The 16,282-nt window shown below is 31.2% G+C and overlaps 2 protein-coding genes across 2 annotated transcripts; one reads left to right on the top strand and one right to left on the bottom strand.

Annotated features, from left to right (window-relative positions):
* Positions 1-652: 652 nt before the first annotated feature.
* LOC107612773 (sodium/calcium exchanger NCL) lies at positions 653-6,098 on the top strand. The gene is made up of 7 exons (XM_016314513.3): positions 653-1,504; positions 3,313-3,498; positions 3,916-4,097; positions 4,308-4,453; positions 4,563-4,839; positions 4,918-5,226; positions 5,657-6,098. The coding sequence occupies exons 1-7, from the start codon at positions 1,075-1,077 to the stop codon at positions 5,903-5,905; spliced, it is 1,779 nt and encodes a 592-aa protein (XP_016169999.1). The 5' UTR covers positions 653-1,074; the 3' UTR covers positions 5,906-6,098.
* A 4,289-nt stretch (positions 6,099-10,387) lies between these two features.
* On the bottom strand, positions 10,388-12,733 carry LOC107611941 (uncharacterized). Its single transcript, XM_021109188.2, has 5 exons — positions 12,107-12,733; positions 11,931-12,029; positions 11,515-11,669; positions 11,217-11,418; positions 10,388-10,821 (listed from the first exon to the last, which is right to left on the bottom strand). The coding sequence occupies exons 1-5, from the start codon at positions 12,650-12,652 to the stop codon at positions 10,636-10,638; spliced, it is 1,188 nt and encodes a 395-aa protein (XP_020964847.1). The 5' UTR covers positions 12,653-12,733; the 3' UTR covers positions 10,388-10,635.
* Between the last annotated feature and the right edge of the window lie 3,549 nt (positions 12,734-16,282).

Raw genomic sequence — 16,282 nt, forward strand, 5'->3', positions numbered from 1 at the left:
TTATAAGTATAAATTTTAATAAATATTAGATATATATTTTTTATATGTAAAATTTTTATAAATATAGATATAATTTATTGCTCATAAAATACTAACAAAAAAAATAATATTTACTGTGCATGACTGCATGTAACATCATTTTTTATATATTTTATAAATATTTAAACAAATAACACATATATTATTATGCATAGACATTGACACGGATATCGAACACAACATGACACGCTATACATGGGACATGCAGACAAATAAATTTTAAAATTTTATAAAATACGCATATACGGTATATATATATAAAATAAAAAATATTTTAGATAAATTATAATGATATTTTGATATTTTATTAATATTAAAATATAAAATAATTTTTTAAATATTTTTAATATCTTTTTTTAATTATTAATAGTATTTAAAATATTATTATTTTAATAAATAATATAATAATATATTCTAAACTCATCTAAAAAATATATGTTAAGAATAAAGTTGGACATGCTAATATACAATGACATTTAAATATATCTAAGTGTGTCCAAATTTTTATTTATTTATTATTAACACAATTATATCCCATACGCAAACACAATAACTCATGGAAACATACATACTTCATAACACATGCATATACATTTTTACTAATTTAAAAGTTAAAAATAACTGAAATAGTGTCGTTAAAAATATCCATAGGTTTGATTGAGACCTCAACTGACATCTGTCTCACCAGCTTAGCTTCACATTTCCATCTTCGGCTTCTCAATTCTCATCCATCTACTGATCTACCCCTCCCCACTCGTCCCTTCTTCTCACTACTCAATTCTTTACTTCTCACTCTGATCTTACAACACGCTTCAGACGCTCTCTCACACTTCACCGCGTGGCCCCAATAACCTTCCTTAACTTCATCATTTCCAAACACCCAATCACACTCTCTTCTTAACACCCTTCCAACCGCAAAATAACACACGTAATTCACTTACACCGTTTCCCATGTCCATCACTCTCACTATTACAAGCTCCAAACCCTTATAATTTCACTCCAATCTTCTGATTTTTGTTTTCAGAAACCTAAAAATGGCTCCATCTCTCACTTCCCGCCACGTCTTGCTCCCCCTCACCGTCCTCGTCATCCTCTGCGCTCACGCCCACGCTGTTCGCTTCTTCTCGCACTCTTTACCTTCTTCCGATCTGCTTTCTGATGGTCTTCCAGAACCTTCTTCTTCTGATGAGAAGGGGAGCCTCATTCGGCTTCCGACAGCGTCATCATTCAGGTTCCTGCGTGCTGCTGAATCCAAGTGCGAGCAGACGTACGGGTTCTTACCGTGCACCACCACGGTGCTTGGGAACTTGTTCTTGATCATAGTTTATGGCTTCCTTATGTACACCGCTGCTACCTACTTGTCCACTGGGAGTGAGCTCTTGCTTGAGATCTTGGGCCCTGGAATCGTTGGTGGCTTGTTCCTTCCAATTCTTGGTGCTTTACCTGATGCCATGCTCATTCTCGGTAAGATACTTTTCTTTCGTTAATTGGGAAATGAAATGAAAATGTCACTGTACTTTGATTCGATGTTTTGACTTGATCTGACTAAAAATGCGCGAATTTCGTGAAGCTTTAATTTTTCATTTTTTTAATATTGAATTTTGTGTAAGTTTTGTTCCTTTTTCAACTTGTTGCTGATTTGAGTATGATTCGATTCATATAGATTTTTCTGCATATTTTCTGATTGCCACGTAAGCATATATATGTGACGGACAATTCACTAGAACTGATGTGTACCTTGCAATTTTCTTTGATATTGTGGGGTTTTGGAAAAAGAATTTCTGGGCAAGTTTTTGAGATTTAAGATGCAGCAGTTTAGAATTTTGTATTTCTCTTAAGCTTTACGGGTAAAGTGATTGATGTGGAGCTTGATGACTTTAGCATTAAGAAGTTTTGAGATTGGTTTGAACACTGTTTTTGGTGGTTCTTTTTTTTTCTGACCCCTCCGAATTGTTAAGGTGAGTTGTTCCTTTTCGAATGTTTCCTTTTGATCCCTACCTGTTTGAGAAGAATATGAACCTCATTGTTCGCCGTAAATGATAAGTGTCTTTACTTTTTGGCTGTTTGGTATCTTTTGAGGCACTTGTAAAATCACATCTCATTATCTAAACCCAGTGGATATCTCTTTTTCTTGATTTTTAGTCACGAATTAGGATGGATTCTGCGGCAGTGCCACCCCTCTTTCGGCCTTCCTAGGATTCTTTAGCATTTTGTTTATGATATTTTCACTCTATATTATTTATCTGAATTTTGTGTCTCCATACCCTTTTTTTTTTGGTGGGGGGCGCTTTCTTTTTCATACGCTCTTTCGTGTTTCAGTGTGAACCCCACACCTTTGTCTTCATGTGTTATGACTTGTCCTTTTTTTTTATCTGTTTGAAAACCACTAGTCTTGGATGCATATTTTCTCGTTCCTATAGTATGCTTTTCTTTTTAAACCTCTATACTTGTTGGCTGGTGCTTCTATAGCCGAGTCAATAATTACTTTTGTCATGTTCATGGTGTCCAATTGATAGCAGCTGCCGGTTGAAGCTGATTAGGAGCAGGTTATTCTGGAAAATTTATATCTAATATTTATCTTAAAAATTTAAATTGAGAGGGAGAATGAGTAAATGTGATGATGACTTTGAATAGCTTTACATTAATGAATGTTATTTTACATCGACTCTTTTTAGTTGCTTTATGACCAAATTATATGGATCTTGATGCCCTACTTTGACATTGTATTATGCTTGAATGCATTAGCTTTCCACTTGTCTTTGTTTTCTTATACACCTGATAAGGGATATTCAAAAATAACATTTGATGCATGAGATGCATCTCGTAAGGAGTACATCAAGTTTTATGTTTGAGAAAGTTTGAAGGGCTAAACACATTTGAGTTTTGAATGATGCTTTGGCAGTTACTTTAACTTCATCATGTTTATTTACCAGTTAACAGTGCGGGAATTTATTTTAAATTCAGACTCCTGAGTTATTAAATTAAGTGCAGTTCAGCATTGGCTGTCAGAGGCAGAAAAAGTCGAATTTAAGATATTCATGGTTTAGCTAAGTAGTACAGCTGTTGCATTTAGATGTCTCTTTTTGTATTTTGTTTGCGTTGGAAGAAATAGTTAGTTATATGATCTCTCTTATCTTGTAACATTATAGTTGCTTTGGATTTACCAATCTATTGAAATTCCAATTTTTGTGACGTGTATTAATTTGCACCACCCTCTCCTCCCCACCCTTCTCTGTTTTGACTTCTACTCTGACTACTTTTGTTTTCTACAGTGTCTGGGCTTTCAGGTAGTAAAGAAACTGCTCAAGACCAGGTCTCTGTTGGAATGGGCCTGCTAGCTGGGTCAACTGTGCTGCTTCTGACTATAATATGGGGTACCTGCGTAATTGTCGGCAAGTGTGATCTGGTGAATTCAGTTGCATTGGATTCAGTAGACACGCGGGGATACAGTTTAACTGGTATATCTATTGATATTGTTCGATATTTAATTTTTTGTAGTATTGAGAGTTACTGGAGTAAACTTTTCTTTGCTCAGAATATTCCAGTATATCTTTGAAATGACTAACTTAGTAATGAAAGCAAGTACCTTTCTTCCATCATTTTGGATCAAGGATTCATAACGCTTTCAAGTTTCGAAGAACTGGATTTGTGCACTGGCAATTGTTGTTGTTGACATTATAGGCTAGAGTACTTTTGAACTTTGTGAAGGATGCTGGTTGAAACTATAAATATAAAATGCGGTTCATGGTTTTCTTATTTATTTATTATTTCTTCAAAACCATGATGTATGTGCATGTGCAATAATGCTGTTTTGTTGCCAGTCCTGAAGATATAATTCTTTTGGATCCTTGGTCTAATAAGATCTTGATGTGCAGGTTCTGGTGTTAGTACCGACATTTGGACCAGTTACGCAGCAAGGATTATGATTATATCTGTACTTCCGTTTTTGATTGTTCAATTACCACAACTTCTCCATTCATCATCAGGAAGGCACTTGGCTGTTTTGATTGCTCTTATTGTCTCTTTGTTGTTACTAGCTTCTTATTGCTTTTATCAGGTAATTTTTTCTTTCATGTTGTACTTGTGCTTGCTTGCTTAAATACGTGTCTTGTGATTGATATGATAGCAGTTTGATCATGGTAATACATATTTTAGCATTTTCATTAAACTGTATGTTGGATGAATATTTGATCCTTGTTGTTATAAGATTCTTTTCCTTTTTTCCCGCTTCATTTATAGGAATTAAGAAATAGAATCTTTTTTGCAGGTTTTCCAACCCTGGATACAGAGGAGGAAACTTGAATATGTTAGGCACAAGCATGTTATTCTAGGACTTTTGAGACATTTGAAGCAGCGTGCATTGGGAAGGCTGCTCAAAGAAAACGGTGAACCTGACAGAGAAATTATTAGAAAGTAAGGCTCTTTACCCTTTTTGCATTGACTTAAGCATGTTAGTTTTAAAGGAGCTTGTTGAAATTCTTTCCCAATTGTGGTTTCACTGACTTCTCAATGATATATGCAGGTTGTTTACAACAATCGATGAAAACAGTGATGGGAATCTTACTCATGGTGAATTGAGGGCACTAGTTGTTGGAATTCAATTTGAGGAAGTTGACCTGGATCATGATGATGCCGTAAAAAGAATAATGAATGACTTTGATACTTCACGCAATGAACTTGTAGATGAAGAAGAATTTGTTAATGGCGTCTGTAGATGGCTTGACAGAGCCAGGGGTTCTCGACCTGCGTCTGGTGATGCTGGCCCCCACACAGTGAAATTTTTAAGCAATTTTCACAATGTTAGTTTTGCAATGCTCGAGTTCACGATGTTATCACTTCCTGGGTTTATGATTATCTGACTGCGATTTTCTTTACAGGAAACAAAGAGGGAACATGATCTCCTGGATGTGAGTGGTCAAAATGAAGAAGTTTCTGAAGGTGTTGAGAAATCAAAATGGACTACAGTCAAGTCATTGCTGTTTTTATTACTGGGAACTGTTATCGCTGCTGCATTCGCTGATCCTCTGGTTGATGCAGTCGACAACTTTTCCGATGCTACAAGTATTCCTGCTTTCTTCATTTCTTTTATTGCTCTGCCTTTGGCAACCAATTCAAGCGAAGCAGTTTCGGCAATTATTTTCGCTAGTCGCGATAAGAGACAAACTGCCTCATTAACATTTTCAGAGGTTTGTTTTCTTCTTTCAAACTCATCATCTGTTTTGGATCACTACTCTAGTATGTTTGGATTTGTTCTTTGGCTCAAATGACTAATTTGCCGCAACGTAATCAAACTTAGAAGTCCACCTAAATACTTAGCTCAGTTCAATTTTACCTGTAAAATTGTAAAATCGATTGGGTACTTGTACGAGTTTAATAGTCAACATGAAAGTTTGTTAACCTTGCTAAACAACATGAGAGAATTACCTTGCTATTTTGGAATATATTCGGAAAGATCATAATCACTTCAATTTGGCTATTTCCATAATCTTGATGCTGATTTTATACTCATCCAACGTGCATTTCTTTGATTTTACATTGCATTATATATACGTTGCAAAGCTTTTCTTCTACTTTGAACTAACAACTTATTATTTATTTCAATTGTGACTTTCGCAGATATATGGTGCAGTGACAATGAACAATGTGCTATGCCTATCAGTGTTCTTAGCATTGGTCTATGTAAGAGGATTGACATGGGATTTCTCTTCAGAAGTTTTGGTGATTCTTGTTGTTTGCATTGTGATGGGTGTACTTGGCAGCTTCCGTACATGCTTCCCTCTATGGACAGCCATAATAGCTATCCTCCTTTACCCTTTCACCCTGGCATTAGTCTATGTTCTTGATTATGTCTTTGGTTGGTCATAGTCCCATAGACACCAAAATTGTTGTTTTTCTTTGTTAATGATAATGCTGTTATGGCTCTTAACCCTTTTTTGGGTTGTGTGGATATTATAGTTCTGAGGGATACTATTATGGGATTGACTTCCATTGTGAATGGCTGAGAGGGTGAAGTTTTTGGCCCATCTATATAATAAATAATTATTAGACTTGATTGAAATTACTCTAGAATTATTATTATTATTATTATTATCATTGTTGTTAAACTCTCGAGTTAACTCGTAAATTCGTACGACGAGTTTACGAGTTTAGATATGGAATCGAGTTGACTCGGGCATAGACTCTATCCTGAGTAAACTCAGCTAGACTCGGATAAATTCGGACAAACTCGTGAGTCTAAGACCGAGTTAGCGAGTTTGTGTTTTTCTTCATTTTTGCTCAAAAAAGCGTCATTTTAAAACCAAAAGAACACTTTTTATTAGGGTTACGATAACACTCCCAAACAATGAAAGAAAACTCACTCACAACTCACTCATCTGCGTCATTTCTCTCAAATCTCACTTTCTCCATGTACTGCTGCAGTCGCCGTTCCTCGTCGAGCTGCCGTTGTTCACCTGCGTCTGCTATCTCTGCTCTGATTTGCGCCATTGTCTTTGTGAATTTTACCTATGTTGCCCTCTGTTTTGCATTTCTTCACATCTCCACTATCCGCAACTCCATCGTGTTATCACCGTTCACGAGTTCGACTACTTCTCCTACAGTCCTATCGCTGCTCTGGTTGCATCGTTGTGAAATCCATGACTATTTGTTGCCATCGTTTCGTGCTGCTGCTGCACCCTCACCACCGCTGCCTGTTGTACCATTGTCTTCATTGTCTTCGATTTGCTGCTGCTGAGACTTTGCCCCTTCTTTTCTTCTGTATCCTCTATTTTTTGTGTCTTTTGCCCTCTCTTTGAGCCTTTGCTTCTTGGTTTAGTTTTTTTTTTTTTAATTTTATTGCTTCTAATTTTAGCCTATTGCTTATCGTTTATGTTAGATGGCCAGATGGTTCATCTATTCATGGCTGATTAGTAATTAATTATTTATTAATTAATTATTTTTATTATAGTTAATTTGATTATTTGATATTGTTCAATGTTCAATTAAAAATTTAGTATTACAGATTTAGAATTTTTAATTTTGTGTGTTCTATGTTGTATTTGTATAAGAATAATTATAGAGGATTTGAATGTGTATTTTAAAGTATTTGTTATAATGTATGCTATTATTTTAATTTATTATGTGCTTTAAGATTGATATTATTAATTTTGAAGGGTTAGAATTGAGTAAATATACATTATGTATGATATATATATATATATATATATATATATATATATATATATATATATATATATATATATATAAACTTCATAACATGTGAACCCGTACGAGTCTACGAGTTAACTCGCGAGTCGAGTCTAGGTCAGCTCCACGAGTTTACTTAGACTCGCGAGTTTGACAACCTTGATTATTATTATTATTATTATTATTATTATTATTATTATTATTATTATTATTTTCTGGTTTTGCCAACTCTAATTGATTATTGTGTTTCAAAAAGTATTATTAAAAAATATTACTAGAATATAAAAAAATATGACTTTAATTTTATTAACACTTATATAACTACGGTAGTCACTATAAATATAAACATATTAAAATCTATCATATAAGAGAAAGTATTGAGAACCAATATTAATTATATATAATATGTACAATGAATTAAAAAAAAAGATAAAATTACTATTAAAAATTAGATCATTAATTAATTATTTAATTTTAAATTTTAAAATTTGAAAAATTAGAATTAGTATTTAAACCCATTCACATTACGTACGGTTATTTCTAATTTTACCATAACTTCTAATACACGTTAAAAACTTACCGTCATCTTCTCTGATCCTCACCTCGCGTCACTGAATTCCTCACCGGCCATACCGACGCCGCTACATCCTCTTACCGACACTATCCTCACCTCCGCCGGTTAGCCCGACGCGCCTTGCCCTCCGATGCGCGGCTTAACGTTGTTGCCATTCCTTCAAGCCTCTTCTCACCGATGATACCACCATGCTCTTCTTCTTCTTCGGATTCAAGCATGGTTAGCTTCTTTTAGATTTGAGCTCTATGCTTCACATTAGTGCCGCTTTCGTCATGCCTAGTCTTTCAAAATTATGTTTTACCATAATAGTTGTTTCTTCTGTTTATTCATCTTCTTCTATTTTAATGGTCAATTTAGGATGGTAATTTTAGTAGGTATGCAGATGGTTATTTTAATTTTTATATAGATGATTATTTTGATTGGATTGGATTTAGCTATATATAATTAAATATGTTAGATGTTCAATTCATTAGGTATGCGGATAATTATTTTTATCCTTAAGTGGATGGTTATTTTTACTAAGGGTGAGTGGCGTGTGGCAAGTCAAGTAGCGATGGTGAAATGAGATGATTATTGATGAAGGTGGGGTGTCCGCCGGTTGAAAAAAGAAGAGAGTATTAGAGTAAAATGCTTTAATAAATTAGGATTTCAGGTGGATATTTTTTTTGAAATAACTAACTGAATTTTTTAAAAATTTAAAATTTGAAATTTGAAATTTGATGTGAAATAATTGAATGAGAGTTTTTGAATTTATTATTTATTTCTATTAGGCTAAATAACCAACCCATTGTATACATTGTCACGATTTCTCATTGGCTCCCTAGCGGGATTCATCATATAAATATATAATCCCGCTAGGGAGCCAATGACAATATGTACAATGGGTTGGTTATTTAGTCTAATAAAAATAAATAATAAATTTAAAAACTTTCATTCAATTATTTCACATCAAATTTTAAATTTCAAATTTTCTAATTTCAAATTTTAAATTTTTAAAAAATCTAGTTAGTTATTTCAAAAAAATAACCATCTGAAATCCTAATTTACTAAAGTATTTTACTCCGATATTCTCTTCTTTTTCAACCGACAGCCACCCCACCTTCATCAATAATCATCACATTTCATCGTCGTTACTTGGCTTGCCACACGCCACTCACCCTTAGTAAAAATAACCATTCACTTAAGGATAAAAATAATCATCCGCATACCTAATAAATTGAACATCTAACATATTTTAATTATATATAACTAAACACAATCCAATCAAAATAATCATCTATAAAAAAATTAAAATAACCATCCGCATACCTACTAAAATGACCATCCTAAATTGACCATTAAAATAGAAGAAGAAGATGAATAAATAGAAGAAACAACTATTGTGGTGAAATATAATTTTGAAGGACTAGGCATGACGAAAGCGGCACTAATGTGAAGCATAGGACTCAAATATGAAAGAAGCTAACCATGTTTGGATCCGAAGAAGAAGAGCATGGTAGTATTATCGGTGAGAAGAGGCTTGAAGGAATGGGAGAAAGCGAAGCCAGTTCGGAAGAGAGGCACGCGAAAAAGCGGCAGCAACATTAGGCTGAGCGTCGGAGGGCGAGGCGCATCGGGCTGACCGGCAAAGGTGAGGACGGTGTCGGTGAGAGGATGCAGCAGCGTCGGTATGACCGATGAGGAATTCAGTGATGCGAGGTGAGGACTGGAGAAGATGACGGTGAATTTTGAATGTGTATTAAAGGTTACGGTAAAATTAGAAATAACCGTACGTAGTATGAATAAGTTTAAATACTAATCCTAATTTTTTAAATTTTAAAATTTAAAATTAAATAATTAATTAATAATCTAATTTTTAATTATAATTTTATCTTTTTTTTAATTCATTGTACACATTGTACACAACTAGTATTAGTTCCCAATACTTTCTCATACTTAATTTATTTAATTTTGACGTAAACATAAGATTTTTTGTTGTTAAATTAGGTTGGATTTGTATCCAACTCCAACTGAACTCAACTTGAATAAACTCAACTAGTCCTTTGTATTGTAGATGCCTAATTTCCAAAGTAAATTGTACAAGTACAATAGAAGCACAACTGGACCCAGCTAAACTAAGAAAAAGACAAAGCACAATCAGTTGCCCTCCACAAACCACATACAAGAGTTTGTTGCCACACCAGTTCCTGACTAATTCCTACCATGCCATTGGTTTATGTGTTTCTTGGGAGTTTGGACACAAATACAGAATTCTAATAGGTTATAAATATAAAAATATTCGAGAGTATAAAAATTAAATACAAAATTAATTACCAAATCAATTATTTATATAAAATACATATAATAATATAAAATTTATATTAAAAATAAATTAAACAATACATATAAATATAAACAAATATAATCTTATTGTGATAGAATATCATTTTTTATTGATATGCATATTCTTCAAAAGTTCAAATGCATTTAATATGAATGTATCGAATATAGAATTTTTTATGTTTTATATTTTTAAATATTATCAATAAAAATAAGTGGATGTCCATATTGTTAAAGCATGAACAATCCAATAATGGAAAAACAGAAAATTTGGCCAGATCAAATCAAGTCTCTAAAGAAACAAAGCAATGCAACATCTCTATCTACACATGGCCAATATTTCAAGTCCTTTTCAGTCTCAAACTTTTACATGTGCAAACATAGAAACATCTACCCACTTTGCAAAAAATTTAACCTAAGATATGACTATGAAAAGTTTCATAGTGAGGAACAACTGTCAACGGGCCTAAAAGTTTGATGATAATACATATGAATTAGGGGGATGGAACTTGATCTTCTATTTTCCAAGTTTCAAATTAAGATCAACGTTTTCTTTAGCTTCATTAACATTCTGAGTTCTAGCTGCTGAAAGTCCGATTTGCAGCTCATCGGCCACCGGAGGGAAGAAATAATAAAAAGGTTGCTTCTGTTGATTGAAGCGGTTGAATGCTTGCACTTGAGGAACTTGATCTTCTATAGTATCCTTTAGCGAATGCAAAATTGAAATTAAGAATGAAATTAGTATATCTTGTCACATTAGATGAAATAATGAAATTAACAAAATAGAAAACAAAGGCAAAGATTGAACTAAAAACATTTGAGTAAATGCCATATTTGGTCCCGGATCATTTGTCCGAAACGGTCATCCACAATTTAAAGATTACTAACCAGTCCCCAACCATTCAAGTAAATGGTCTAAGCAGTCTCTATTACTGGTCTAAGCAGCCCCTAACATATCAGCATGTCACCATTTATAAGAACTATTTAAATCAATTACTTGAATAGTTAAGAACTAATTAGGGATTTTCGAATTATAAAGAGCTGATTTGTCCTTTGGACAAATGGTTAGGAACCAGACAAACAAATGATTTTTCCTACCTGAAAAGATGGTGATTCAGATTCAGGATTGTCCTTATTGGGAATCGCTAGGAAAGCCGAAAAAGGCTTCGTCTTTGAAGGCGGGGATGAAGTAGAAGTAGGAGAAGCCAATGTTAGAAAATCTCCAACGAAATTCTCATTTTCTTTGTTTCTTTTCCTTGAGTTTAGCTCTGAGTTGGAAGCAGAACATGATGGCAGTTCCCTGCAGATGATTAATATAGTGCATGGTGAGACAAAACAACATTTGCAAGTTGCAACTACAATAATGTGACAGAAGAAACAATAAAAAATCAACAACCTGAGAGTTGAATTGCTAGCATCATTATTGAATCCACTATTACACAAAGTTGTGGCATTCGTTTGCGTCTCGGCAAATGGATGCAACTTATAATTGTAAGCAGGCACAGGAGGAGCATCCAGGCAGAAGGGGTAAGACCTCTTCACGCCAACAATCTGTATCAAGTTTCAAACCTCTACATTACAGACAAACAAATCGGGAGGGTAATGAAGTTTACCTTAATGTCTTGCTACTGAATTCACTAAAAAAACATGATCCAAATCAAGCAAAGAGTTCAATTACATAACCAAGGAATTTGGTATTTGTTCTCTAAATTCCATGTTAAATAGAACAATGTGGTTAAAAAAGACAATTCAACTCAGGTCCAAGGCTACCTGGGAATGAAAGATTGGAATTACTAGGCAAATTGCACTTACCTTCTCGGCCTGCCTTGCGAACAGGCCGTTATCATTACAATTTTGGTTTGAAGGGGGCTCTCTTGAGTAATGAGGCATTGGTGGTGTCGAGACATTAACCTGCATATTCAACAAAACAAATCTTAACAAAGATCACAAGTGAAAACACTTCATACAATAAATTATCTCGATCTTACCATGGAAGTCAATTGATGATGAAATTGTGGTGCTTTCTGCCCCAAATAAGGCAAAGGCCAAACAGGATTGGATTCAAAAGGAAAGCTTGGTAGAAACTGCATAGCTGCAGGATCAACCCAAAACCTCTCCTCCTCAAATCCTGAATTGTGTGTCAATGGAACAGTACCGGTGCCCGGAACCTTAGCATCCAACATCTGTTTGAGTGACATAGGCCTAAATTCAGCTTGTGATCTAGGAGGAGGTTGACTGGAGTGATGAAAGTTTTGGATCGGTAGATGCATACATGTGGGTTTTGTTGATGCAACTGAATCTTGTTGTGGTGATAGAATGGTAACAGCATTCTTCTTCTGCAGTTCTTCCATTCTTATCTTCTCAAGCTGTGCCACACCAAGTCCTCTCTGTGGCACCTTTTTCTGCTTTGGCTTCTTCGAAGGTCTACCACCGCCGCCGCCTCCTCCACCGCCGCTACCATTCCCGTTACCATCGCTACTATAGGTTTGTTTTTGAAGCTCTTGAGCTACTTTTGTATTATGATCATCTTCCATTTAATTGAAAAGAAAAATAAAGAAAAGCTCGCTAGCTACTCTCTCTCTAATAATGTGTCTGTGTTTTCCGGAAAATCTAGAACAGAATCTTTTTAATATAAATGCAAAATCTTTAACCGAATCAGAACAAGGATAGGGTCAAACTCATTTTTTGATATCTCAAAACAGCAACACACACAATCCGGCACTTTTTTATTTTTAATATTGGATTAACAAAATGTGTTTTTTAAAATTGTGATCTACTGTGTTATTTTTTTAGAATGTGGGATGATTTAATGTACGGAGTACAAATCAGACTGTTTGATTTCTATGCTCGGACTATTCGATTTGTGTTGAAAAAATTAAAAAAATTTGGAGTATACAAATCGAAGCCGAACTTTTAAAATTTTTTAAATACAAATCGGAGGGTTACTTCCTATAGTTTTAAAAAACACCAAAAATTACCACGTTAAGGTATAACACTCATTCTACTTTCATATCCAAATTTTTTAGCCCACAATCCGAAACCATACTCTGAGAGGTAAAAAAAATCTAATCTAATCTTAAGTCTAATCTGAGTGCTCATCTTTAAACATTCTTTGTGTATGGAGTGCTAACACCTAGTTAATTCATTAAATTTAAATTTTTTATTTATTATATTTTATTTGAATAGTTTGAATTAAAAAAAATATTCTATTAATTAGATTAATCATTTTTTATATAAATTTTGAATTTTTTTTTGTAAGTTTTAGATATCAAGCTAAAATTTAAAATCAAAAGATAGTATATAAAATTAAAAATAACATATCTGTAAAAAAAATTGGGTTTTAGAATTAAAATAAATAATATATAAAAATAAATTAAAAATTCATTTACCAAATTCAAAAAAAAAAGATATATTAGAATTTTATAAAAAATAATATTAAATATATATTATGTATATAATATTAAAATTTAAATAAATTATATTTTATGTGAAACAAAATTATAATATTAAATATGAACAAAAGATTTTGTATCATATAAATTTAATTAAAAATATATATTCACGTAAAAAACAAAAAAATATATAATAATTTTATTTTGTATGAAACAAAATTATAATATTAAATATAAACATAATAATAAAAATTTTGTATTATATAAATTTAATTAAGAAAAATATATATACTCACATAAAGAACAAACAAACATATAATAATTTTATTAGCACAATGATAAAAAAAATTTGTATTATATAAATTTAACTAAAAAAAACATATATACTCACGTAAAAAATAAACAAACATATAATAATTTTATTTTATGTAAAATAAAATTATAATATTAAATATAAACACAATGATAAAAAATTTTGTATTATATAAATTTAATTAAGAAAAAATATATACTCACATAAAGAACAAACAAACATATAATAATTTTATTAACACAATGATAAAAAATTTTGTATTATATAAATTTAACTAAAAAAACATATATACTCATGTAAAACATAAACACACATATAATAATTTTATTTCGTGTGAAACAAAATTATAATATTAAATATAAACACAATGATAAAAAATTTTACGTTATATAAATTTAATTAAAAGAACATGTATACTTACGTAAAAAGCAAACAAACATATTATAATAATAATAATAATAATAATAATAATAATAATAATCTCATTTGTTATTTATCCAAAACTAAATGTAGCTTCTCAAATATAAATAAAATTATTAGGCTGCATTTGGATTATAGACTAATACTGAGAGAGAGATTGAAAAATAAAAACTGAAAGACGACAAAGACTACATAATTCTCTGTATTGTATTTAGTGTAAAGTGTATAAAATTGAGTTATGTCTCAATATCTTTTTTATTTTAGATAAATATAAAGACTGAAACAAACAAAAATAGTTAAATATATTTTTTTCTAAAGGATATTTTAATATTTTAAAATTATAATATAAAATTTTCAATATAATTAAACAACTTTAATTTTAAAGCAGTATTTTATTATTTTCAAGATTACTCCTAAAAAGATATTTTAATATCTTAAAAATTAAATATAAGAGTATTTTAATATTTTTAAAATTATTTTAAATTTTTAATTCCCAATACAATTAAATAATATGAATTGGTTCTTATAAAATTACTATAGTATTTTTAGTAACATGAAGTTGTTGTGTTTTTATAAAAATTAATTACAAAAGTATTTTAGTTTTTATTTAAAATTTAAATTTATAATTTTTAATATAATTAAAAAATATTTATTCTCAAAGAATATTTTAATTTTTGTTTTAAAAGGGTATTTTAATTTTTTTAGATTAATTCTATTTTAATATTAAATTAATATTTTTTATTTTTAATTTTTAATGCAATCAAAGAATTTCAAATAATCTTATAAGTGTAATTTAGTATTTTAAAATTAATGCGTAAAATCTATTTTAGTACTTTAAAGAGTAAATAGTCAAATTAATTTTTGAAAAATCACGTGTTCTCTAATTTGATTTTCGAAAGATTTTTTTAATTAAATTCGTCCTTTAAAGATTTTAAATTAATCATGTTAGTCATTTCGTACTTTTATTATTAATGGTGTCAGAATTTGTTGATGTAGTACGTTAGATAACATAACAACACATACCTATTAGTCTTAATTGACTATTAACATTATTAGTTAATGAAATTAGATCAAATAAAACCCCAAATTGAGGAATTCCAATACCTCAAGTTCTCTCCTCAATTAGACTTTGATTTGATCAAATTTCATAAATTTATAATGTTAATAGTCAATTAAGACTTAGACTGTGTTTGGTTTTAAAAACAAGACAAGACAAGACACTGAGAGTTAAACAGAAATGACAGAGACACACAAATTAGTATTCTTATATTTTGTTTGGTGATAAACTAAAACAAATTATGAAAGCCTAATTTATTATCAATTTTGTTCATTCAAAAGATTTAAGAAGAAAATTATAATAATAAGAGTTATAATTATAAAAAAATTAACAAGAATAATAAAAGAAAAAATAAAAAATAAGTTATGCCTCTTGTTAGTGTCTCTGTGTCTTTCCTGGCTGGATGAACACAAAATACACTAATTCAACGTCTCTTGACACAATGTCTCTATCCATGTCTCATCTGTCAAACACGATTTTGTGTCTCTGTGTTTCTGTCTCAGTTTCTCGTGCCCGTAAACAAATGCACCCTTAAGTGTGTATTGTGGTGTCACTTAACGTGTCACATTAGCAAATTTTGACCCCATCAACAAAGAAAGTGATGAAAGGACTACCATAACTAATTTTTTTGGTGACTCTACCATAACTAATTTAAAACCTTTAAAGAACGAGTTTGATTTAAAAAAATTCGAGGACCAATTTGAAAAACGAGTGATGTTTCAGGGACTAATTTGACCATTTACTCGTGCTTTAAATATGAACTACAAGAGTATTTTTTGTTTTTATTTTTGTTTTTAAACTAATGCTATAACGATCTTTTAGTCTCTTAAAATAAAATCTACGAAAAAAATTTTAAAATTTTCTTAAAGTTTAACTTTGTTTGAGTTATAAAGAAGGTATTTTAGTTTTTTTAAATGTACTAAAAGTGTTATTAAATTTTTTTTAAATCAAATTTAAATTTTTAATTTCTAATACAATCAAA

Source organism: Arachis ipaensis, chromosome B8 (assembly GCF_059453495.1).
Source record: "Arachis ipaensis isolate K30076 ecotype BB chromosome B8, ASM5945349v1, whole genome shotgun sequence".
NCBI classification, from domain to species: domain Eukaryota; kingdom Viridiplantae; phylum Streptophyta; class Magnoliopsida; order Fabales; family Fabaceae; genus Arachis; species Arachis ipaensis.